General features: G+C 45.4%; 1 protein-coding gene across 3 annotated transcripts in view; it reads right to left on the reverse strand.

Annotated features, from left to right (window-relative positions):
• Positions 1 to 26,813, reverse strand: part of ACLY (ATP citrate lyase) — a 69,535-nt gene that overhangs the window by 33,134 nt on the left and 9,588 nt on the right. For 2 of the 3 annotated variants that reach the window (XM_053264020.1, XM_053264019.1), the window contains exons 2-7: positions 12,711 to 12,875; positions 9,645 to 9,767; positions 9,353 to 9,415; positions 7,330 to 7,520; positions 5,628 to 5,707; positions 2,505 to 2,635 (exon numbers count right to left, since the gene is read on the reverse strand). In XM_053264020.1, the coding sequence (XP_053119995.1) occupies positions 2,505 to 2,635; positions 5,628 to 5,707; positions 7,330 to 7,520; positions 9,353 to 9,415; positions 9,645 to 9,767; positions 12,711 to 12,869 (747 nt within the window). In that variant the 5' untranslated portion in view covers positions 12,870 to 12,875. Of the gene's footprint in view, positions 1 to 2,504; positions 2,636 to 5,627; positions 5,708 to 7,329; positions 7,521 to 9,352; positions 9,416 to 9,644; positions 9,768 to 10,813; positions 10,919 to 12,710; positions 12,876 to 26,813 lie in introns of those variants that run through there. The other variant, XM_053264021.1, reaches the window with a different exon arrangement.

Consider the following 26,813-nt stretch of genomic DNA (forward strand, 5'->3'; position numbering starts at 1 on the left):
CTGCTTAGCTAAGGGGACAAGTCATGCTTGCTACCACAAGACCAGCTCTTCTCTCCCAAGACCAGCTCTCCTCTCCTCTGTCCTAGATAGTGTCCACAGCACTATTCAGCACCACAGCAACCAATGGAGGGACCAACACACAAATGCTGCCCAAACAAGACATGTGAAAAAGGGGGGGGGGAAATGGGATCAGGTAAAGGCCCGGGTCTCGGTTAGCAAATGCTTGAGCCTCCCTTCCTCCACCACAGCACTTTGGTTCCAGCTCTGCCAGAGGCCAGGCCTGCGTTCATTAACATTCTTAGCAAGCTCAGGGAGTCTATGAGCCTTCATTAGTGCCTGGCAAGGAGGATGATTCAGCGAGGCCAAAATAAAAACTCATCCATTAGAAGCCTAGCCAAATTGAATTAAGCATCAGTACTTGAGCCATCACCACACACAGGCATGGGGGCGGTGGGGGGGGAGAGAAGAGATGGGAGAAAGAGAAATGAAAAATGGTATCTAGATGGGTTTCTTGGCTAGACTACAATTAAAAAAAACACCCTACCATTTTTGTGTTTACACCATTAAGATTATTAAATTGAAAATGTCAGAGTAGCCACTGGAGACATTCTGCTAAGCATCAGACAGAGACAGATTCTGGGAGAATAGGACCAAACTGTTCTGAAGGGAATTCAGATTTCCAGACAGTGCTATAGCAGGTAACCAGGACTTTGGGTGCATTATAGTCCTACCCCATGCCGGGGGGGGGGGGGGGGGGAGACACAACATGCAGGCATGCCATGCAGCACAGGTGACTGCTGGAGTGTTTGCTGGTGGCCAGTGCCACAGCTTCCCATTTGTGGCAGGTCTATTAACTGCACTACTTTGTGTTCCTCCCAAAAGGAACCTTCTAACACTACTAAGAAGACATGAAGTCCTCTTCCACAGTTTGCCTACCACCCACTAAGTAGGGTGGAAGCTAGAACTGTTAACCAAGAGGATTCTATTTTATCTTGGATTGTGTTCACACATGAATAAAGTCAGCCAACAGTGACTCTTTGCAACTCAAGTTCTGCCCCTACAAAAATCCCTCAACTTATATGCATTACAAGGAAGAGGGAATTGTTGGCAGAACAGTTCTGCTTCTGGGTGTTCAAAGCACTTTACAAATGTTTTCCCCATTACCCTCACTCCATCTTCCTACCCCTCCTCTGCTGAAGTTTAGATTGCAAGCTCCTCAGGGCAGGGAACTACCTTTTCATTTGCTACTCTAGAGCACATACATATTGATGACAATTCCCTGTAAGGAAGAGAAAGGGGGAGGGAAAGCCTCTTCCTCCACCTGCTGTCACAGTTTGGAAAGTAACTAACCCCTTCCTCCTCACAGAGGTCATAGAACCATCAAGTGTCTATGTGGATGAGAAAAACAAAACAAGATGTTCTAGTAAGGACTGTCTCTACAACTGGATTAAGTTTGGTGTACATCGAGATCCACAAGTTAGATTTCTTGCACCTCAAATGTTCATGTGTCCGCCATCTTGGATCAGGGTGGATGTCATCATTACAAACTGCACCACTGAGGTATCGCTGTGTGTCACTCACAACAGCTGTTCCAAATTTGGTTCAAATCGGTTAGACAGTCCTCAAGTTAGTGCACTTGCACCTCAAAAGTTTACATGTCCACCATCTTGGATCAGGATAGATAACATCATCACAAACTACGCTGTTGAGGTGTCCCTACAACTGTACCTGATTTGGTTCATATTGGTGCAGGTATTGCAAAGTTGATATGGAGGGGATACACAGAAAGCCAGGTGATCTCATAAGCTTACTGGAAAGTAAGCTAAAAAGCCAACACAATGAAGAGGCACCATTCTACCAGGGGTAGCAAAAGGGGAGAGAGATAAGTGTGCCCAGGCCCTTGAGAAAGGGGGGCCCTATCAGTTGGGCAACAGCTTCTTCTTTAATTTCTCCCCTCACACCTCTCTGAAGGTGGTGGAGGCACAGGTTCATCTTTACTTTTTGTCCCAGAGCCCACTCCAACCTTTCTCTGCCTCCGATTGCTATCTTCACCCGCTACTGCTTTTGTATAATATGTATTTCTCTCTGTGCTATGTTTTTATTGTGCTTGTAATTCTATTTGTAAGCTACCTTGTGAGGCCTGTAAGATGAGGCATTAAAAAATTAACAAATAAGATGTTCAATGAATAGTTCTCAATAATCTTTACAGCAATCCTGTAAGATAGGGAAGCATCAACATCATCCCATATTTGTCGATGAGGAACTGGGGTGGAGAGGGCAGGAAGTTGCCTAATGTTATCAAGTGAGTTTGTGGGCCGACAAAAGGTTCCAACCAGAAGAGTCCCTGGCTCAAATGACATAAAATGCCAAGAGGTTGCACCAATTATTTGCAAACACACCCAAAACCTTGAAGTGCCTGCAGCACTTTCAGCACACTGAAGTCAAATATCTAGAAGAAGAGAAACTGGTTCAATATGCCACTTGAGGAGAATGTCTCCACTTGCCTCTGGATAAGCCTCTCTTCCAAAGGGTGGGGGGAATTCCACATCGCCCCATTTCACTTTACAGACATAGTCTGCTGTTGCATCAATCTTCGCAGCCAGGTCTAGAACGTAAACGCCATCTGCAGTTACAACTTCATTTGAGGAGGTGGGGTGGGGGTGTGGGAGAGAAAAAGATAAGTCAACACGAACCTTTCCACATCAGCCTCTAAGATACAGAAGAATGCATATCATTTCAGGTTGTTGTCTAGATTAAAGGAGGTACAATTTCATGAGGCTTTTTCTATTAAAATGTTTGGATGATGATGATATGGAAGTAGCATCATAGGGACATAGGAAGCTGCCATATACTGAGTCAGACCATTGGTCTATCTAGCTCATTATTGTCTTCACAGACTGGCAGCGGCTTCTCCAAGGTTGCAGGCAGGAATCTCTCTCAGCCCTATCTTGGAGATCCTGCCAGGGAGGGAACTTGGAACCTTCTGCTCTTCTCCATCCCCTGCAGGGAATATCTTACAGTGCTCACACTTCTAGTCTCCCTTTCATATGCAATCAGGGCAGACCCTGCTTAGTTAAGGGGACAAGTCATGCTTGCTACCACAAGGCCAGCTCTTCTCTCCTAACATCATAGGTACTGGTTCCCAGATTGGTAGCCAAAGGCAGAATTCTGGATTTAAACAGAAGGAATATTTCTCTTTTACATTTGGTTTTAGAGTGTGTAAAATCACTCACCCTCACAGAGCCTTTTGCATTTCTATGCAATTATACTGGGCATGCTTCCTTTCAGGGCAGGTAACTTAGCTGCCTCAGAAGCAGCTGAATACTTCATTCACACGTAATGAAGAGATGGGGTAGGACTACCTGAACCCCTCAAGGCACACTGGAAGGAGGTACACTCAAAGCAGTGAATCATGTAGACATCGCAGGCAGCAGCTCACAGGAGACTTAAGTTATTGCATTAATTTATTTCTCAAGGCAAATAGTGTGTCTAGCACACAGTGCAGGAGTGATGTACATAAGTCTTCCTACCACTCTGACTTACACAATTGGGAATGCCCAGAGTTGTTGATATAGGTATGCCGAATCAATCGTTTATTTAAAAAAAAACAATTCACAACTCACTTCATGTTTGCAGGGAAGTGTCAATATTCACCCATACCCATTACTTCACTCACAAATAACCTTGTGCAAAAAACTATGAAAAGCAGAGAAAACCAAGATCGGGAGAGAGGGAAGCACACGCAAGGTTCCCCCCTACCTCCAAAACACCCATGTGCGAAAGCCACCTCTTTACTAAGAATTCAACTGGTATTTCCAAGCTCATCCATGGACCCCATCATTTCTTGGATGCTCATTGGCTAAATAAGATTATTCAAGTTTCTGACGGAGAATTCTGCATGCAAACAAACTCAGGGTTGTTATATCATGGGCTCCAGGTCATAGAAAGTCTGCAGTAAGCCACCGTGGATGGTAATAAAACAAGACGGAGAGTTGCTTCTAATGTGATGGGAAGTCTGCAGATGCACATCTGCAAACTACATATGTAGTGGATAAAAGCCTCCTTCAGATGTGATCCCAAAGCCCCGCTATAGCTGTGTACTGGGGCTACAGATCCATCCTCACAATTACGGCTGCATCCGCCATCACAGAGAGGGCTCTCCCCTCTTCTGACAAGGGCTGTAGAAACCATGAATGGTGGGGCACATGGGTGATTGACACAGCAAGGGCGGAACTTCCTCCCCATTTGCCCTGCTTCATACAGCTACTGCAGGCCAATGTGTCTGATTTGAACCAGGGAGGGTTAGTTCCACAGCCCTGCTTAGGCATGAAGCTCACTGTGTGATCTTGGCTCAGTCACTGTAGCCCTACTTAGGCGTTACAATAAGGATGGAGCCTGTACTCCAGTACAGCTTCCACAAGAGCTGCCAGCAAGCCCAGCACCAAACTAGTGTGCTTGCCAGCTTTGCCCCTGCACTGTACCCAAGTAGTGTTTGTCTTCTCAGACAGACAAATGCTGCACTCTGGTACTGGGGGGTGGGGGACGCATGGACACAGGACATGTCAGCATGAGGGCAGGGCTTCCTAGCATACACTTGTGGGCACCGTACCGAGAGAGAGAGAGAGAGAGAGAATGAATGAATGTCCACAAGTTCTATTAACATCCAACTAGGGTCTGTCTCACAACTCAAGTTTTCCTCACAGGACTGATATGGGTTCAGAAGAGAGGAAGAAGGGGCAATACCATCAGGAGATGGTGGCAGCGGCAGCAGCAGCACAGCACCCTAACACAATCTTGGCCAGAAGTGCTTCCATTTAAAATCCAACACCAAGCGACTGTAGAGATATAGGAGAAGAACTTAAGCTACTTGGAAAAAGACTATTTTTTTAATTTTTAAAGAGTCATAATGCCACATTCGCACTGCAAGTGAAGTGTTGAGGTTAGACTGTTGGACTAGGAAGATCCAAGTTCAAATCCTCACTCAGCCATGAAACTCACACTGGGCGATTCTGGGCCAGCCATTCATCTCTCAGCCTAACCTACCTCTCTGGGTTATTGTGAGGATAAAGTACACAGCGGGCCAAGGGCCAGATACAGTCTTCCCTACAGTTGTATATGTATAAATGCAGCGAAGTCAAGTTTGCTTTTCACAATTCACATAAGATATGATGAATACATGCTATATAGCCTTCTATCTGCTGATTCCGGTAGTGTTTTAAGTGGCTTAAGTGTTTTAAGAGAAGCTACATGTTCCAGTTGGTATGGATCTCTCATTTTATTCACAAAGGTTGCATGTTCAAAGATTGCTGTTAGCACTTTTTTTTTTTTAAAGATGCAGTGTATCTAGCAGAGCAGTCTTCGAGAACTCTACATCAAAATTCATCTCCAAGGAAATCTACTTGCGTCAGCATTCTCAAAGATGGATGGGCACATTCTATGTTCCCTGTTGGTGGGTAAGGTAAATTACTCCAACAACACTGGCTTGTGAAAACATATTGACTGTCTACAGTAAGAAATCCCATGCTCCATCTTCATTTTCTGTTCCACCACATTTTATTGGCTCGCTGGAACTGCAGAAAGCAGAATGAAATATGGCTGTTTTATCTAAAATGCAGAGAGAAGTTTACCTAGTGGATTGATTTCCAGATATGTAAAATATAAGTCTTCATAAAGGTTGAACAGCCCAGAGATGAAGCTTGCCAAGATGCTGCATAAAGGTGGGGTGGGGTTGGGGGGTGGGGAGACACACACAATGGAAAACCACATGAATTAAAAAACAGGCAGACATGTACCAAAACTACTTGGCCTTGACACTTGGCCATATAGCTATATCATTGGCTCCTTCAAACTGTCAGCAACTGGTCCTCCTGATGACTCAGAGAGGCCCCGGCCTGGATGAGTCAGATTTATCAGCCATTGCCCTTTTCCTTCCCTTGAGCCCTTATATCATTCTTCTCAAATCTGACATTTTTTAATCTCATTAAAAAGGAGAAGTCTCCTTCAAAATATCACAAAGACATCTTCATTTCAATAACCACCTGTCAGGAAGAGGAGTTAAGAAAATACACAGATCAGCTTTTAACCACTGCTCCTACCCGCCCCAAAAGACCTATCAGAAATAAATGGAGGCGGCCTACCCACTGCATGTAAAAAAGACTGCAGTGCTTAATTGCTACAGAGAGATGCTGAGGCACAAGCTAGCCTAGAGGCCACGCCCCTCACTTTGGAGTCCTGCCCTGCAGTTCCAGACGTTTGCATTTGGGCAAGGGGTGTAGCAAGGTTGGAGTGGACCCTAAGACAAGAAGTAAAGATGGATCCCTGAGCCCCTGCCTTCTTCTCCCCCCGCCCCATGTGTCTTTGCCAAAGAAGAACTGCAAGGACATGGTGAAACACAAAATATTCTTAGCATGCCCTTTCTCACTCCTATGCAAATAATCTCTCACACTCCCCCTCCCACACACAAAAACCTCTCTCCCCCATCCCTACCATCACCTCATACATCTATACATCAAAAATGAAGAGCAAGCTGGCACCCAGTCAGTGGGGGACCCCCTCCCTTAGGGACCCAGGGACATTTGCCCCCCTCCCCGCTTGTTCAATTATAGCCATGCCCCTGTCTGAAACCTTTACAGCAAGACTGCACAACCCTGGCCTTCCTGCAGATGCTGGACTAGAACTCCTATCATCCCCGACTATTGGCCACTATGGTTGAGGATGATGGGAGTTCTAGTACGACAAGAGCTGGAGGGCCAAAGTTGGGCAGCCAAGCTTTACAGTTAAAGATGGCTCCGAAGTCCTCTCTATTAAGTTCCCAGGGTGCCTCTGTCCACCATAGAGAAGCAAAGCAGAAGGGACCTTAGGAATGTCTTCAGATAGTTCTGAACAGGAGGAATCCCCTTTGGGAGGAAAAATGCTGGGTCATACCAACCAAACCCAGACTGCCCAACATGATAACCCCTGCTAACTTGGCAAAGAGGCACCTTTTAACGTGGTGATTCTCTTTATTTAGCAGGGGGAGAGTAACTGGCCCTATCCACCCCCAGCACAGTACCTCCAGTGACTGTTGCTGGTATCTATTTTATGTTTCTTTTTAGATTGTGAGCCCTTTGGGGACAGGGATCCATCTTATTTGTTATTTCTCTGTGTAAACTGCCCTGAGCCATTTTTGGAAGGGCGGTATAGAAATTGATTAATAATAATAATAATAATGATGATGATGATGATGATGATGATGATGATGATTTGGTCATGTGAGCCACAGCTGACAATATGAAGTGTCAATCCCTCTGCCCATGGTTAACAGGATACAAAGCAATCTCCCAGACTTACTCTCTCTTGTCTGGTGGGGCATGCACCAAGAGATGCTTCTTGACATCCGATTCATTCAGCTTCTCATCCACACGCACCAGCAACTTCTGAGCCTTGGTGTCAACATCGCCCACATCCACACCACCCTGGTGGTGGAACAGCACATAGTCCCCCTCGCGGGATGCATAAATACACACGTAGAACTCCTCTGTCTGTGGATTTTGATACACTGAATTGGTAAGGTTTTATAGACTAACCACTGGTTTAAAGTGGTGCTGCAATCTTTTGAGTTACACAGCTTCTATGTATTCAGAAATAGAAGAGCTGATGAAGGAAAGCAGAGATTATGCAAGAGTCTTTAATTCACTCCTCCACCTGTGCTGCCTTGAGCAAGATTGCCTAACTTCTCTGCTAATGCATTCTGCTTCACATTCTGTACAGCTAGTCAGTAGAAAAGAGTCCCTGGAGGAGACAGGGTGCACTTTTGGGCTGCAAGACTATAGTAAGCCACTCCAAAATGCACGTTTCCAAAATGCCTGTTCTTGACTGCCAGAGTATCAGTAGGCCGGAGTCAAAACTGATGCAACATTTATCTTTTCATTCCCCACCAATTAAAAGCACACTCCCCTCTGGATCTTGGTGACTTTTTTTGCAGGGGAGGGGTCTTTTCCAATATTATTTTCATGGAGACAATGCAGAGAGGTGGTATGCTCCCAACACACATTCAGGACACACACGTGTGCACACACAGAGGCGGTGGCTCCACTGTGTGTTCCTTTACAGTCCCAGTCAGTTGCAGCTTCTGTGCTATCCCTCCCTCTGGAAACTGTTCTTCATCTTAGTAACAACAACATTGTCATGTAGCCAGATTGGGCAGCAAGACAATGTCATTGCGATAAAAACACAGCTAATTCAGAGTGAGGGCAATACCTATTTAGGGCATGTTGCCCTCACTGAGAAGCAATTAGTTTCATTTTGGTCCCAGTGATGTAACCACATCTAATTGGCTACATGGCATCACTGTTAGTAGGATGAAGGGTATTTGAAAGTTGGGCCGGGGGAGAGAATCAGTGCAGAAGCTGCAGCTGCTCAGAACTATAAATACCAAGAAGGTAAGAGCTGAGGATTTTTCAGGAAGCTTTAGATACTCCCCAAATCCTCTTTGTTGCACCAAAAATGTTTACTGGAGAACATTCAGCTTCTCCCTAGCTCTCAGTGCCATTACCAGAATGAGCTCCAGCAGAGATCAGCTCGAGAACTATCAATCTTCCTTCCACAGGCCAGAGGAACATTTCAGCCCCACTCTTGGCAAAGGACTCCTAGTTATTTTAATCATTTTATCCTGTTTAATAAGTGTTGTATTTTAAATTATATACACTGCCTAGGGATACACATATCAGGCGCAGTGTTCCCTCAAGGCATGCTCATGTGTGTGGGCTCACATGGTTTTTGATGTCCACTCAGTTAATTTTAGATCCTGCTAAGGTTTAATCAGGAAGGCCCCACACTGGATGCATGTCCATGCACACAGCCTTGATACTGCTGCCGAGAACTCATTCTGCACACAGATGAAAAAATAATGAGAAAACACCAACCAGGCAGTATGTAAATATGATAAATAAAGCACTGCTCAAATAACCATTGTTAAAACAGCGGATGTGCATGGGGCAGAGTGAGATTGCGGGGGCAAGTCTCAACCTGTATGTGTCCACTGTTCCATCTGTACAGTTTCCCACCATGCAAACATTCCCTGGTCATGTGTACACAGCTTGCGTATGCAGAGTTTGTACATACATTATATAGTGAACGCACATATGCCATGGTGGTGGGATAAAGCTTGCAGCCAAGATCCAAGACCCTGTAAAGATATTCAGTATAAACATGGTCATCTGAATAGTGCTCTGATGGTTCTTTGGAGAGAATAAGGTCTCTGTAATTAGAATGCAGCAAGAACTGACATATGCCATTTTTCCTGTGATAACTCTGTACACATTGATCACTCTGTATGTGTACAGAAAACCATGTGTCTACAAATAAAACCCACCTGCTTGTGTGGAACAAAAGGCTCTATCAAGAAGTTCTTTAGGACGCCCTTAGCTTTGGCAATCTGTGGAAAATAAGAAGCCAGACATATCAAAATGCTCAGAACTCGTGTGCCACACAGACGGCTAGAGCAAGAGTTATTACTGCCATGGATTACTGAAGCTGCCCTCTCCCAAGACTCCACAGGCATGAATAAATCCTGCTTATTCATACCTCGCCCTTCCTCCAAAGAGCTCAGAGCAGCATTTCAGCCTCATGACAACTTGGTGGTAAAGCAGAAAAATAGTACTCACTGTAGTTTCATGACCCAGCCGTGGCTTCAGCCAGGCCTTCACCTGCTCCAAGTTGAGATTCACACCCACCAGGCCAAGTTTGCCACGTCGTTTTATCAGTTGATCAGGCTTCACTACCAGACGCTAGAATTTACACACACACACACACACACACACACACACACACACACACACACACAATTAGTCTTGCAGAAGACTAGATTAAACATTATAAGCTGACGGTTTTTTAGAAAACCCAAGGCCCGGTTCAGATGCTCAGAAATCTTTCACATGGAGAGGCCAGCAGTGGTAGACACACCAGAAGGAACACAGGAACCCGAGCAACTGGGTTGACAGATGCCACTTACTGGCAGCAATTTGTGCTAGCATAGTGGCACATTTTATGGTCATGCAATTCTGCACCACGAAATGACGCCTGTAACATACAGTCACAATGCCTCGTTCCTTCCATGTAATTGTAGCATCAGACCTAGAGAAGGGCTGGACGAGACAACTTCAGTGGCCAAGAGTTCTCTCCCCAATTCAATACAACTATCAGATACTTCCCAAGGACGTCGGTCAATGCCACCTACTCCTTACAGAGATATTTTGCATTCCTCACTTTTCCACTAGCCCCAAATCTTTTGTAAAATGAGGCACACTTCCCTTCAATGTTCAGGTCAAACTAGATAGGCATTTACTCGAGCCATGCTTAAATCTGGAAGTGCTTCTTACCTCACATAGCTGAGGAGGAGGGGGGAGAAATCCTGATCAGGAGCACAGTGTGCAGGGAGCGGGGAGGTTTCTCTTACACATTAACCTTTCCACTCCCCAATCAGGATCCCCTCCTCATCAGGATTTATTGTTTAGTACAGTCATAGTTCTTGCAAACAAGTTCACCAGCCTACCATATTTCCTACCAGCCTACACATATTTAAGTTAACAATTTTTGTCCCTCCCAGATGAATCAGCTTCTGCATGGCTTCCCTGCCCAGACACCTGGAGGTGATTCTATACATCACAGGTGAATAGCTATTTACAAGCCTGCCCTAGGTAACTGTCACCTACAACCCCAAATATTCATTGCCAGTATCTAGGGATTCGAAAATCCATTTACAGCCCCTGCTGCAAGATCCTAGCACTAAATCAAGAGGACACCAAGAGCCCTTGCTACCTCTGGCAAGACTCACAGAAATGGAGGCCAATAGTCTCCTTGCCAGCAACCGACTCATGCAGCTAAGAGCCACGTGTTTAATTAGCTACCAATACAGCTGCCTTCCATCAGCAAGAATGCGACCGTGTAGCAGATCCGTGTTCAGCTAAATGTGATTAAACAACTGGATGGTAGCCAGGAGAGAGAGGCATTTAAAGAAAAAGGGGGGAAAAGAACTGGGGACAGGATGTCTCACTTGCAAGTCAACTTGTTCAGTTAAGAAACTGAGGGGAAGGGGAAGAGACCCAAAAACCTTTAAAGAGGAAGACAAGCCCAGCTGCAAGAAAACAAACTGAAAAGAAACAAACAAACAAACAAACAAACAAAAGAAGGTAGGCAGAAAGAGGAATCTTGGTTGTTATGTTTTGCCCACAGAGGACTTAGATTCTGTGTCACCAAGCAATACAACACAACAGTCAGTCTTAGGGGTGCCCACTTTTAATTGGTGGCAGTGGAACAGCCTTCTCAGCTGCCTTCTCCTATCCCATCCACAAATGGGATGTTGTCTCCAATGTCCTCTGGGGGATGCTCCTGTTTGCAGATTGTGTGGGATCCAGAGCTACATCGCAGCCTCCTCCAAGTGCCCCCCCTCAAATAGAGGTGTCCCCCAGAGGCCTCTGTGATTGCATCAGATGTGCAAGTTTGGGGCGGTACAGAAATATGTAAATTAGATAAAATTGCAAAGGCCTCTGGGGAATGCTCCCATTTGCAGATGGGATGGCTGGGAGGAGCAGCAAGTGTTATTCAGTTGCTTCATTCTTTCTTCCATCCCATCTGCAAATAGGAACTTTCTCCTGTGGCCCCTGCAATGATACAGGAGCCTCCTGGAGAAACCACTTATTTGCAGATGGGAAAGGAAAAGAAGAGGTACCCGTAGCCTTTTTGGCATGGGGGGAGAACATGGCAGAGGAGCAAGACAAAAAATGCTCACTCCCAGTCTTCAACACCAAGGTAAGCCCCATCCCCATTGTGAATGTTGAGTGGGGGGGGGCACCCATGTAGGATGGGGGCCCTCCAGAAGAGAGTTTGCCAAGAGACCTCTCAGAGCTGGTGCTGGCCCCGGCACATCAGATGTATGCCCATTTCAGCATCAAGACAAGCACACCAACAGAAGACCGAAATCTTTTGGTCCAGAAGAAAAAGATTTGGCTAGTTTTGGAGGACTGGGAAGCTGAGCTGATGACTCTCCTCTTCCGTTGCCACCTCTTTGTGCATTGAAGCAGCACTAAATTGGCTGCTTGCTCAGGGTCCTTCCAGATAGCAAAAAAAATTTTTTTTGCGTCTTGAAGAACTTACCAGCATGTTGAAAGTGAGAGCTTACTCAGGCTCCAGACACTGCTGCAGGCTCATGTCTTCTTTCCCCAATGTGAGTTCATGGGCTGGTCATAGGACCAGCAGGGACATTGTACAATTTTGCAATGCCACCTGCAGGCAAGTTGCATGGGTGATGAAAATTGTGTATTTTGAGACTTTAGTTTAATTTTCAGCACAGATTGCCAGCAGATGGCCCTGTGAAGTTGTGTTAGGTCCCTGCTTGTCATGTGACCAGACACAGGCCTATGGGAGTGTCTAGAGACTGAGTAAGCTCTCACTTTCAACTTGCTGGCAAGCTCTTGAGGTCATGGATTTTTTTTTACAGTTTGGAACCACCCTTAATTTTTTCCCATCTCTGAAGAGCACTTGGCCTTGTATACGTTCCAATTCACATAGACATACCTGCCTCCTTGGGGCCCAGTTTCAAAGGGCAAGCCTGAAGTTTGGAAGCTCTTATGTCCCAAAAGCATTTGGCTCAATGCCTGGATAGTTCTGTATTTTACAGGTGCATTGCAGGGAATGAAAGTGGGGAGGGGACAATTGCCGCCATTTCTGCTCACCTCAGTCAAGAGCCAGGGATGATCTTGAATCAGTCGGTCCCAGTCAGTATCTGGAGTTACTCTGGCATATTTGAAGCGGTTCTGGATAGCTGAGGAGGTACAGATGTATCTATATAAGAACTCCTTCCCTGTCTGCTCAGAAATCGCTTTGGCGGACATGGCTACCTAATGCAAAAGTTTAAAAAAGGTTGCATCAGTAATTTTAGAATTTACACTTCAACACAACTGAAGTTATCCCTGGAAATATGTTTCTACTGCTTTCTTACTTCTCCAGTGGCAATCCACTGCTAACCCCACTTTAAAAGCACATTTACAGGTTCAGAGAAAAACCACATGGTACAGTCTTCCTAAGGGACTGTACCACCTAAAATCTGTTGGAGGATTGCATGTGTGAATTCTTCATGTTAAAAACACAGGCTCCCTGCCTGCAGAACAAATGCATGTGCGTGCGTGCACACACACGCGCGCACACACCAGGAAAAAGGCTAAGTTGGAACTCTTCTGCACATTCTGAAGTGATACAATTCTAGAAAGGTTGTAGTTCATATTCGGGGGTGGGGGAAAGAGAATCAAAAGAAGTAAACTAGCTCTCCAAAGCTTCAGCAGTAGCTCTGAGAATCCGGAGGAAACATTCAAGGGATAGTATGGATGCAAAATGCAGGACAGACTAGACGTACCAATAATCTGAATGTGGCAAAAGGAGTTCATTCTCTGAGACTGAGCAGGTCCAAGTCTTGGAGACCACCTTTGAATTCCATATGCATCAGTGTGGGCATAGGGATATGGATCCACAAGTAGATCTTGATCCACATTGATAATTTCTAGCAGGGCGGGGGGCAGGGGCGCAGGGCAGTCAGTCTAGTACCTGCTAGGTTGTTGGGACCACCAATCCAGCAAGACACCTTAAGGCCTAGCTACACATTACATGAGAGATCTGCGTTTGGCTCTCCCAATATATATTCCTTTTTCTAACAACAGTGATAAGAACAGCACTGCTGGTTCAAGCCCAAGACCTATCTAGTCCAGCATCCTGTTTCACACAGTGGCCCACCAGATGCTTCTAGGAAGCTCACAGGCAAGGAGGTGAGGGTATGCCTCTCCTCTGCAGCTGGTATGTAGAGGCATCTTGCCTCTTTGGCTGGAAGTGGCCTAAAGTGCTCAGACTTATAGCCACTGATGGGTTTGTCCTCCACGAATTTATCTAAACCCTCAATAAAGCCATCCAGGCTGGTATCTGTCACCACATCTTGTGGCAGAGCATAGGTTAATTATGTGTTGTGTGAAAGAGTACTTCATTTATTGATCCTAAATTTCTTAGCAATCAGTTTCATGGGGGTGGGGAGGGAGTTAATGCTTATCCTCTGAGCAGATTCTCCAATACACGTCTTCCCCTTCCCCTCCAAAACTATGATTAGTCAGAGAGGGGAAAACATACAGACACACATATTATCCCTGCAAGTATTAACCCTTCATGGCCAACAGCTGATCTGGGGATGAGAGTTTGGGCAGACTTGTATTGCAGAATCTACTGTGGGGGTGGGGGTGGGCAATTAAAATCCCAACACTGCAGCCCCAAACCAAATAGGATCTGAGGGCTTGTTCTGAGAGCACATGATACAGCCATCCTGCTGAAGCTAATGAAGTCTAGGTTTGGATGGGCAACGATCTGGGAATTCCATGTAATCTACCTTGAATTTCCAGATGGAAGAAAGGCAGGATATAACAGAATGCAGTTAAATACATAAAAAGCACCCACCCCACTTCCATAGCTGCTTTTAAAAAAGAAGAATACATTGGGAGATGCAATCAAGGATTTCTCATATAATGTTAAGTTTGGGCCTTATATTCTTAGAGACGAAGAAAAAACAAAGTAGAACATCCTTCACTGAAGTCAACGTATGCCTGATATCTCCCACTCCAAACTACTTGACATACATAGATAACAACCTCTGTCAAAGACAGGGGGAGGGGGAGGGCTCTTGTGACTTTATTCAACTGCATATTTAAGTTTCAACACCCACATGAATTTTCAAATTCCAAGGTGAATTCAGATTTTGATAAGCCAGAGTGTGTCAATAATCAAATTCAGACAGGATTCTTGAGAGACAAATTCATTTTTTTCTGCTCTTTACACATCAGGTATTACCAGAAGTACAGACTTGTATAATATCTTGAGCTCCAGATAAGAAAATGATTTGTTTATTGAAATGATGTTTCAGTGTCTAAGTGTTGATTATGGGAAGACAGACACTCCACATTTGCCAAATTTCTATTTAGAGAACATTTAATTTCATATCTCAGATCATCTGGAGTTGTGCTAATGATGCCAAAACAGGCATCATCTAGTCTACTGGCCCACTCTCATTCCCAAAAAAGCAACTGTCCTTAATTCACCATGAGTCAATGCTGTACTCTCTTAGGCTATTCCTTCACAGCAAACCAGATGCCATTAGCCATCGTATATTGCGCACACAGGCTTACTTGTTCTACAACAAACAAAAGCAAGTGTCACAGGTCAAGCAAACATTTTTGTTAATGGAATGTTTTGGGGCAAGTGGTTTCTTAGTTTTCAGGAGATAAGCTTTTGATTCTGAACTGCCTGGGCTTTGCAAAACGTGTTCTGTAGATTAGCAGCTTAGGTAAAGTGTGCTGTCAAGTCAATTTCGGCTCCTGGCAACCACAAAGCCCTGTGGTTTTCTTTGGTAGAATACAGGAGGAGTTTACCATTGCCTCCTCCTGTGCAGTATGAGGTGATGCCTTTCAGTATCTTCCTATATCGGTGCTGCCCGATATAGTACCAGCGGAGATTCAAACCTTCTGCTTGTTAGTCAAGCATTTTCCCTGCTGTGCCACTTAAGGTGGCTAGATTAGTAGCTTACATAGAGGAAAATCCTTGCGAACGTGAATGGGATGGATAAACAAGAGGCCTTACACAATAAAACGAAGGGGAGGGACGGAATCTCCACCCCATACCACAATTCCCATTAGAAAGCAACCAGGGCGCAGGTTCCATTAGAAAGCAACCAGGGCGCAGGTTCCAGTGGCCATAGGTCATTCTCTTACCAGCGGCTCCCTCCAGCATTCCCTCAAAGATGCATACATGCACGCTCACAAATTTTTTTGATGTCCGCTCAGTTAATTTTAGATCCTACTTGGGTTGAATCACAAAGGCCCCACTCTGAATGCACGTGGGCACACACTGTTTTGTACTGCTCAGAGAACAAAGCTCATTCTGCATACAGACGAAAAATATTAGGGAGGGCACTGGCCCCCTCCTTTATAACGGTTGGTGCCTGCAAGCGTGTACCAGCCACACACCCCGGAATATGATGTCACATGCCGGGGCTGGGGCCACTAGTGTCAAGACGGGCCACACTGCCCTTCCGCCGCTTGGTGGAGTGGTGTAGTGGTTAGAGTGCTGGACTAGGGGAGACCCGAGTTCAAATCCCCATTCAGCCATGAAACTAGCTGGGTGACTCTGGGCCAGTCACTTCTCTCTCAGCCTAACCTACTTCACAGGGTTGTTGTGAGGAGAAACTTAAGTATGTAGTACACCACTCTGGGCTCCTTGGAGGAAGAGTGGGATATAAATGTTAAATAAGTAAATAAGTAAGTAAGTCGTGCTTCACTCCTGTGCCATTCAGTTCGGGTGCATTCTTCCTCTGCCTCGCTCTGAGCAGAAAAAGAATGAACCCAACCCGAAAGATGCACTGGAAGCGGCAGAAGGGCAACATGACTACTTGCCACTAGCGGCTACAGGCATGGGGCAGTGGAGGCCGGTGAGAGCACAGCGGGGGGTGGGGGTGGGTGGCAGGGGGTACCAGGGTGGATTTGATTTAAATCAAACTGATTTAAAATCACGATTTAAATCACTAGCAGGGTGGATAAAATTTTTTAAAAAACCCGATTTAAATAAACAAAATCCGATTTAAATCAAAAAAATCCGATTTTTTTTTAATTTTTATCCACCCTGCTAGTGACTTAAATCGTGATTTAAATCGTGATTTAAATCAGTTTGATTTAAATCAAATCCACCCTGGGCAGTACCCTTGAAACTAAATTAGATAGCGCTCACCAGCGTTACCGCCACACCTGCAAGGTGCTGTGAGCAGCAGCGCCGAGCCAAGCATCCTGTACAGCAGCTCCGAAAGTCACCTGGCCTCCACGCACACACGGAGGCCAGGTGAGTTTCTGAGCTGCCCTGCTGCTGCACAGGATGCCAGATCCCAAGTAGGATCTAAAATTAACTGAGCGGACATCAAAAAAATGTGTGAGCATGCATGTACACATCTTTGCGGGAATGCTGGAGGGACCCGCTGGTAAGAGAATGACCTATGGCCACTGGAGAGCTCCCTGCGCCCTGGTTGCTTTCTAATGGGAATTGTGGTATGGGGTGGAGATTCCGTCCCTCCCCTTCGTTTTATTGTGTAAGGCCTCTTGTTTATCCATCCCATTCACGTTCGCAAGGATTTTCCTCTATGTAAGCTACTAATCTAGACACCTTAGGTGGCACAGCAGGGAAATGCTTGACTAACAAGCAGAAGGTTTGAATCCCTGCTGGTACTATATCGGGCATATAGGAAGATGCTGAAAGGCATCATCTCATACTGTGCAGGAGGCGGCAATGGTAAACCCCTCCTGTATTCTACCAAAGAAAACCTCAGGGCTCTGTGGGCGCCAGGAGCTGAAATTGACTTGACAGCACATCTTACCTAAGCTGCTAGTCTACAGCACAGCGCCACTGCTCACAACACCTTGCAGGTGCAGCAGTAATGCTTGGTAAGCACTATCTAATTTAGTATTAAAGAGGTACCTCCTGCCACCCGCCCCCTTCAGTGGCCACCACTGCACTGGAATGGGGAGAGCAGAGCAGGGGACAGACAAGGGTCTGGCAGGGCAAGCCCCTGGAAGTGTCTGGGTGGCGGCAGCCTGAGGATGCTTATGCCCTACTGTGCTCCATGGTAGCCGTGAGCCTGAAAGCAACTATGGCCAATATGTCAAAGTGCAATACGAAAGCAGATTCCCACGAGGGAGCCACACACACCCCTTGGCACTACTGATGAATAATATTTCCCAGATTTTTCATATATACCAATGCTTTACCATTCAGTCTTCTCCTACAAATGAGCCATAGCTCAGAGGAAGAACATATGTTTGATCTAGAGAGGATCCCAGCTTCAAACGCTAGTAAAAATCTCTGGTAGCAGGACTGGAAAAGACCTCATCAAGATTTTGGAAAGCCAGAGCTGGTTAGAGGAGAAAGTACTGGGCCAAGCTAGATGAGTCAAAGCCTCATATGTATACAGAAGCAGAGCTGCCATTGAGCGAAAGGGGTTCAAGGAACCTGGGCCGCCAATGAAAAGGGCCGCTGGAGCCCCTGTTGCACATGACAGCATGAACAAAGGGGGCGTGGCCCGATTGCCAGAAGACCCACCCCAGTCCTCCCCCTCCCATTTCCAGGCAGTGCTTGCTGCCTGACAGTGTTTATTTCCCTTCCTCTCCCTCCAGCAAGGGAGAGGAAGGAAAACACACACTATCAGGCAGCAAACACTGTCTGAAATGAGAGCGGGAGAAAGCTCGCATGGGGCTCTCCAGAGCCCAAGCCACACCCATGTGCATGACATCATGTACACAGGGTGTCACTGGCAGGGCTGAACACAGGCCACTGTTCAGCTGGCTCTGCTACTGTATGTATGCATTGTTTGCCTTCAGAAGAGCCCTCTCGGTTGGCTATTCCAGTTTCCCAAATGGAGGAAAACCAAGCCCGTGAAGTGGCTGGAGAGGCAACCACTAGGAACTTTACAAGTTAAGGTCTCTTTTCTTCAGTCTGAGCCTTCAGAGGACCTTCCAGAATTGTATGGTTCTGAACTAGTTGCTTAAGGCTAGATTATTAGTTTTTAATCCGCTCCTAAGTGACAAACAAGAAACACACCACCACCAGTTTTCTCCTTCCAATTTTCAATCTTGCAAGAATCACAAAACAGCAGGAGAGCAATCAGGACACAATTATGCGTTAAAACAATCAAGCTGCACTGATTGAAGAGCCTCCATTAAACAGCCAAACCTGCAAGATGCAGAAGAGGGGAATGAAGAAGCCAGTAGGGATGTTTCTTCTCTTTTTGTGTGAAATATAATGACAATGAATCATTTCCTAGATTTGTAAAATTAGCCATATTTCAGGTAGAAGCAGCTCCTTAACTTAAACTTCCCCAGCATATATATGCCACCAGAAAGTGTATAATTATTATCTCAACCCATTTCAAACCAGTTTTTGGGTGGGCTATGGGGTGGAGCCTTTCTTGGTTGGCCTCATGGATGATTCCAATTAGGAATCGACAAGAGAAGTGTGACCCTGTTGGTCTTCTTGGTGGCTTTCAATACCATTGACCAGGGTATTCTTCTGGACCGCCTGAGGGGGTTGCGAGTGGAAGGCACCGCTTTGCAGTGGTTCTGCTCCTACCTCTTGGGTAGATTCCAGATGGTGTCGCTTGGAGATTGTTGCTCTGCAAAGTGAGAGCTTTTGTATGGAGTCCCACAGGGCTCCATATTGTCTCCAATGCTTTTTTAACATCTATATGAAACTGCTGGGAGAAGTCATCAGGAGATTTGGTGCACGGTGCTATCAGTATGCTGACGACATCCAGATCTATTTCTCCATATCAACTTCATCAGGAGATGGCTTAACCTCTCTAAATGCTTGCTTGGAGTTGGTAATGGGTTGGGTGAGGGAGAACAGACTGAAGTTGAATCCAAACAAGACAGGGAGGTACTTGTTGTGGGAGGCCAGAATTCAGGAAGTCGTTTAGATCTGCCCAATCTGAATTAGACTCCCCCTAAAAGATCAGGTATGTAGTTTGGGAGTAATTCTGGACCCAAACCTCCCCAATAAGTTGATGCAATGGCCAGGAGTGCTTATCATCAGCTTTGGCCAATACGCCAGCAATTTCCATTTCTCAAGACAACCTTAAAACTGTGATGCATATGCTGGTAATATCCTGGCTTGACTACTGCAATGCACTCTATGTTAGGCTGCCTTTGTACATAGTTTGGATACTGCAACTGGTACAGCATGCAGCAGTCAAGTTGGTTTCCAGGGCCACCCGTAGTTACCACATTACAAAGGAACTACACTGGCTGCCAATTAGTTTCTGTGCAAAATATGAAGTGCTGGTTATTTCCTATAAAGCCCTGATCAGCTTGGGCCCAGGGTATTTAAGAGAGCACCTTCTTCTTTGTGAACCCTACCGCCTATTATGATCAGGGGAGGTCTTTTTGCAGTTGCCACTGGCTTGTTTGGTGGCAATCTCAAACTGGGCTTTCTCTACGGTTGCCCTAAGGCTCTGGAACACTCTCAAATGTAATCAGAATCTCAACTCTGGTAGTTTTTAAATGACTTTTGAAAACATACCTGTTTTATCAGGCTTATAGTTTATGATGTTTTAAAGTTTTATATATAGTAATTAATCCGTTTATATGGTTTTTAGGTTTTTGGTTTGATTAGATTGTAAATTGCCCTGAGATTTTATATAGGGTGGTATATAAATGTGACAAACACATGAAATAAAATTAAACAACTCATGGCTGACATGAGCCCCAAACAACCAGCTACAGAAGAGGCTGCCTGCTGTGTCTCTGCATGATTCAGAACTCTGGCTTTGCATCCACCTAATCAACATCCACTCTGAGAGAGATAATCTCTACATCAGATATGAGTGACTGATCAAATTACTGCTGGTGCAGAGCTGAAGTACAGTTCTCTCCCTGGCAGGGGGAGCAGCTGTATCTCTGCATGAGTTTCTGCTCCTCCAATCAGAAAGCACACAGAACAGCAGCTCACAGAGAACATAACAAGTGAGCTCCCCTTAAGGGTGGGCAATTCTTACTCTTTCACATTCAAGTAGTAAACATTTTTGGGCACAAGTATGAAGTCAGTCCCTTGCTGAGCTCTTGACAGTGACACTTCCTTGAACAATAAGGGACAAGAACTTTCAAATGGATCTCTTCGCATTGACCCGTCCAGACAGAGCACATGACCTCCATCCTGAGGTTGATAGCTGTGTACTTTTGTACGCTCCTGACTGTCTTTTCTTGGCAGAACAGACACAAGCGGGGGGGGGGAGGTTGTTGCACGACAAAATTTCGATTTATCCAGGGCAGGGGGGAAGTTGCATCAACCCTGCCCTTTGAGATATGCTACAGAGGCCTGGCCAGTGACAGACAAGATCAAAGTACTCCATGCAGACAAAAAAAAAAGGAGAGAAAGCGTGATGCACACACACACATGAAACAGTAACTTAAATTTTTTTCTAATTTTCTATGCCACCGCTTCACCACACCTGGTTTCCCACTAGTCTGAAAAGCCAAGCCAAGCCATGCATCAAGGGTTCCAGTATCCTTCCCTTTCCAACACAGCTTCTTTCCCAGGGGGTTTTGCTGGAAGCCACAACCGCCCTCTCTCAACAACCCCCCAAAGCTCCAGGGGAGTTCCATCACGCTCCTGTTTCCACAACATGCCAAAACCCAACGCTGAAATGAAAGTGGTGCAGCTGCATTTCAGAGCATTAACAAAACAAGAACCATCCCATAAAGATACCAAAAGGAAGCAAATCCATCCTTTGCAGAACATTTTTAGTTGTGGTGGTATTGTTGCTGTTTAAATTGTTGGTCTGGTTTTGTTATCCCCAAAGACCCCAAATAAACCTAGAAACAGGCACATTAATAGAGAGTTTTAGGAGAGCCAGGGTAGCAGAGCAGGCCTGCTTTGGCCTTCCAGCTGTTTGGCCTTCCTGCTTTGGCCTTCCAGCTCGTCCACAACTCCCATAATCCCTGGCTATTGATCACTGCGGCTGGGGATTATGGGAGTTGTAGTCCAAAAACAGCTGGAGGGCCAAAGTTGAACAGCCCTGAGTTTGGGTGTTAAAACTAGGACTGCCGAGTCAAATCACCATGAAAGACCAGAAGCCAGTCAATCTCTCAGCCTAGCCTATTTCACAGGGTTGTTTTGAGAAAGAGAGCTGGTCTTGTGGTAGCAAGTATAAATTGTCCCCTTTGCTAAGCAGGATCTGCCATGGTTGCATATGAATGGGAGACTACATGTGAGCACTAAGATATTCCCTTTAAGGGATGGGGCCACTCTGGGAAGAGCATCAGAAGGTTGCAAGTTCCCGCCCTGGCATCTCCAAGATAGAGTTGAGAGAGACTCCTGCCTGAAACCTTGGAGAAGCTACTACCAGTCTGTGTAGACCAGGGATTCTCAACCTTGGGTCCCCAGATGTTATTGGACTTCAACTCCCATAATCCCCAACCAAAGGCAGCTGGGGCTGGAGATTATGGGAGTTGAAGTCCAACAACATCTGGGGACCCAAGGTTGAGAATCCCTGGTGTAGACAATACTGAGCAAGATGGATCAATGGTCATACTGAGTCAGACCATTGACTAAGGCAGCTTCCAATAAGGATAAAATGCTGGGGGCAGGGGTAAATCATGCATGATATTCTGAGGTCCTTGAAGGTAAGACAGGATAGATCTGGAAGTTTTAAGATAGTCTCCCCACACCTTTTTCTGCCAGAGCGCCTGTGCTTTTACTAGCAGGTAGAAGTCCAACAGATGCAGCATTTCCCCCAATTGCTTCAATGTTAGACTGGGCAAGGCTGCATCTGCTAGATTTTCAACAGGAGTTTGACAGTTGAACATATGAAGCTTGCTTAGCTCAGTACTGTCTACATACTCAAAACCACTAGCAGAGGCTCTGCAGGGTTTCAGACAAGCCTTCTTCGCCAGCCCTACTTGGGACTGACCTGGAACCTTCTGTATGCAGAATGCATGCTCCCCTACTGGAACTTTGTTCTGGTGAACTGGGGGGCGGGGGAGAGAATGTGGCAAAGTGGAGAGGGGAGCACTCTGCTCTACAACCAAGTTGTGGAGCAAATATTTAAGTGTGTGTAACTTCTCGAAAGTCTTGTTTGCACAGGTCGCTTAGATCCTGGAAGATATCAGAATAAGGGAAGTGGTTCTAATTATAGCAGGCTTCCGTTTCTGTGGAGGTACTTTTGCAGGTTCTCTAGGCTCTTTCACAGAACTCTTCTTTAGCATCCCTTATTGGTAGGTTCGGTAAAATATTTATAGATTCCTTTTATAGCTGGTCTCATATAGCATTCCCCAGAACTTCAGAGAGCCAAGGCACACGTTTTAAAAAGTGAATTAAAATGGATGGCACACTTCACCCTTACAAGACACAGCAGTTTTACTTTCAAGAGGCCATAATTCTTTCTCTTATCTGCTCTCAGAGGAGCTCACCCCCTGTGCTTCTGCAAGAGTCACTGTTCTGGTTGTACCTCCTCTAAAGGTAGGCAGTTCTGTTGGATCTCTGTATTGGGAACAATTGATTGCCCTGGTCATGCCAGATGCAAAGATGCTAGAGAATTACCCAGCCACAATAAAGGCCAATTAGAAGCTCAGCAATGACTCATGCAGAGTTGCAGTAGACAGCCTCCTCAAATGTAGGTGGGCAATTTGGATTCACAGGAAACCTTAACTGATGATTTCTCATAGGACGTGAGCAGTTAACCCACAGGACACTGGTGTACTGCATCACGGAGCTTTAGAAATTACTGGACCAGGACCTAAATGCAGCCTTGTCAAGTGCTGAGAATTATCACTTTGAGATTTGAGTCAACTGAGTGAGAGGAAGGCTTGGCTCAATGCTCACTCCCTACATATATTGTGTTTGCCAACTTTTCCAAAACAAGCAAAACAGAAGCCCAATTCAGACATTACATTGTACATGCATTCAAGTGTCTGTACACATACACATGTTTGTGTGTGAACGACTGTACATGTATTGAGTGAACTTCTGGACAGGACCCCTCAAATGCAGGGTACTGAAAGACAGCGTACGGCTATACATGCATTGAACATGATGTGTGAATAACTGTGTATACGCATTATACAGAGAGTGTATGTGCACTGAATATTATGTATGAACAGGACTAAAGTCAAACAGCAAACTGAACCTTTTCATGTTGAAAAGGTATTTTTTAAATTGGTTATTTGATTCCAGCAATAGATTCTAGGGTACCAACTCTATGCACAAAGGTAAAAACATCTCTTCCCAATAACTGGAGATTCAGAACCCTTTCCCATACCTGTAAGGATAAAAAATTTTTTACTCTCTGGTATATAAGATGCAGGGAGCAGAAGAGCTCAATATACAACAAGCAATGAATTCTGAAATACTGTGCCAATTTCACAGGCTGACAGGTGCCTTGGCTATTTGACAATCTTTAAATTGGTGGTTGAAGAAGACCGGATCTGTGGGTGTGTAAAATGCATTTCTGAACACACCTCCTATCAGACGCAGTCAGAGTGGCATTGATTGGGGAAGGCCCATCACTCAGTAGTAGAACATACTCTTTGCATGCAGAAAGTTCCAGGTTTAGCCTCCTGCATCTCCTGCTACAAAGAGCTCTAGCAGGAGAGCTGGAAAAAGAGTTCTTCCTAAGACCCTGGAGAACTACTGCCCACTAGGATAGACAGAACTGGGCTAGACAGCTCAGTAGTCCGACTTCATATAAGTCAACTGCTTATGAATATATCCAGAAGCTACTTTAGGTTTCTCAAAAGCATGTGCGCATGCACGCACACACACACACACACACCCTCAAATGTTTTGGCACCTGGAAAGTTAAGCTTGACATTAAAGCTGGGCAAGGGACAGATGTGATCAGGCGGAGGAGTGAGCAAGCAAGGTGGGAAGACCACACCTCATGAAGGACAAGTTCGTCCCAACCCATGGAGTAGAGGACATTGCCAGTGACAAGTGGCTATATGTCCCACCCCACCCCCATGGAGCAGACGGCAGTCTGGCTCCTAAGTTTTTAACATAAGAACATCCCTGCTGGATCAGGCCCAAGGCCCATCTAGTCCAGCATCCTGTTTCACACAGTGGCCCACCAGATGCCTCTGGGGAGCCGACAGGCAAGAGGTGAGGGCATGACCTCTCTCCTGCTGTTGCTCCCCTGCAACTGTTATTCAGAGGCATCGTGCCTCTGAGGTGAGATGTGGCCTACAGCCACCAGACAAGTAGCCATTGATAAACCTGTCCTCCATGAAATTTGTCTAAGCCCCTTAGACAAAGCCCAGCTGTCCAAGCTGGTGGTCATCACCACATCCCATGTCAACAAACTCCATAGATTAATTATGTGCTGTATGAAAAAGTACTCCCTCTTGTTGGTCCTAAATTTCCCGATCTTCAGTTTCATGGGATGACCTCTGGTTCTAGTGTTGTGAGAGAGGGAGAAAAAATTCCTTCTGTCCACTCCATGCATAGTTTTATACACCTCGATCATATCTCCCCTTAGACACCTCTTTTCCAAAGTAAAGAGCCCCAGATGCGGTAGCCTTGCCTCATAAGGAAGCTGCTCCAGGCCCCTGATCATCTTAGTTGCCCTCTTCTGCAGCTTTTCCAGTTCTACAATATCCTTAAGATACGGTGACCAAAAATGTACTCAGTACTCCAGATGTGGCTGCATCATAGATTTGTACAAGGACATGATAATAGCATTTTCCCCCAATCCCCTTCCCTAATGATCCTTAGCACTGAATTGGCATTTTTCACAGCTGCCGCACTAAGACACTTTCAGTTATCCACCATGCCCCAAGATCTCTCTCATGGTCAATCATTGACAGCTCAGATCCCATCAGCATATATGTGAAGTTGGAGTTTTTTGCCCCAATATGCATCACTTTACACTTCCTTAGATTGAACCCCATTTGCCATTTTGTCACCCACTCCCCCAGAGAGATCTTTTTTGAGTTCCTCACAACATTTTGTGGATTTCACTACCCTAAATAGTTTAGTGTCATATTCAAATTTGGCCACTTCGCTGCTTCTAGAATAGATCATTTATGAACTAGTTAAAGAGCACTGATCCCAGTACTAATTCCTGCCCCCCACCATCACTTCCTACTTTCCTTCATTGTGAAAACTGTCCTTTTATTCCCACCCTCTGTTTCGAACTAGCTCTTTGAGCCAAAGGCCATTTTTCAAGGCCTGGGACAGTATATATAGTCACAGCATGCAGGGATTCACAAGCAAATACAAGGGGTCAAGACACCAGCCAAAACCATTTTACTCGTTAGGATTTTTTTCTCTCAGCAGGCATCATTTCTCACTCGTCGCAGACCAGCAGACTAACGAATTTTCTGAACCCTGCACCAGGGTCCTCCAAATTGCTACACAAAGAGCATCCTGAAGACAAGAAGTTGGCCAAGTACTGTTCTAGCCAGAGTAGAGTTGATAGGTCCTCAAAAGTTACTAGTCTCAGAAAAAATAAAGAGTTTTTCTTACTAGCCATTTATACATTTGCAGCATTTCTAGCATATTTACCTGAATCCAAGACTAGGTTTTCCCAATTTCTTTGATGTTAGAAATCAGGGAATTGTCTTAAACTCAGAGTCCTCTTCCTTTTGGATAAATACAGATACTATATAATCTGAATTTTTTAAAGGGATTGTCTTAAATTCAGAGTCATCCTATTTGAGGACAAACAGTAAAAGAAAAGAGCCAACTCTTCCACATTATAAAGTACTCCTTACCAGGTCACCCAGGTGATTCATACTTGCCACAAAGTGAGTGGTTATTTGCATGCCTGGTTCCACATTTGAATTACAGATCTAGGGAATGCAAAGAGATTCCAGTGCTGTGTGAAGATGCTCATTTTTTCCATAGCAGAATCAAGTCTACCTTGCAGTATTTGGCCATATCAGGAAGTATAAACCTTAGGGTTTCTGACTCTTTGCAACTCCTTATTCTGCTGCCTCTCTTCTGCTTTGAGTCCATTCCCATTCCTGTCTCCATGGGCCATATGAACAAGGGTGGGGGCAGGTCAATGAACTGTACCCAAAGCTCTGTTTAGTAGTCCAACCAAACACTTGCTTTTCATGTGCTGAAGTGCTAGAAGTTGGTTTTCAGGAGCTGTCATTCAAAACTTGCAAAGGACTCATCTTTCCCAGAATGCTACCACGAGACCTGACTCTTTAGGTCTTCTGGGTACTGGGATCACATCAATCTTCCAGATGCTGTTGTCAAGTTATGCTCCAAAT

The sequence above is a fragment of the Hemicordylus capensis genome, chromosome 6, assembly GCF_027244095.1.
Source record: "Hemicordylus capensis ecotype Gifberg chromosome 6, rHemCap1.1.pri, whole genome shotgun sequence".
NCBI classification, from domain to species: Eukaryota; Metazoa; Chordata; class Lepidosauria; order Squamata; family Cordylidae; genus Hemicordylus; species Hemicordylus capensis.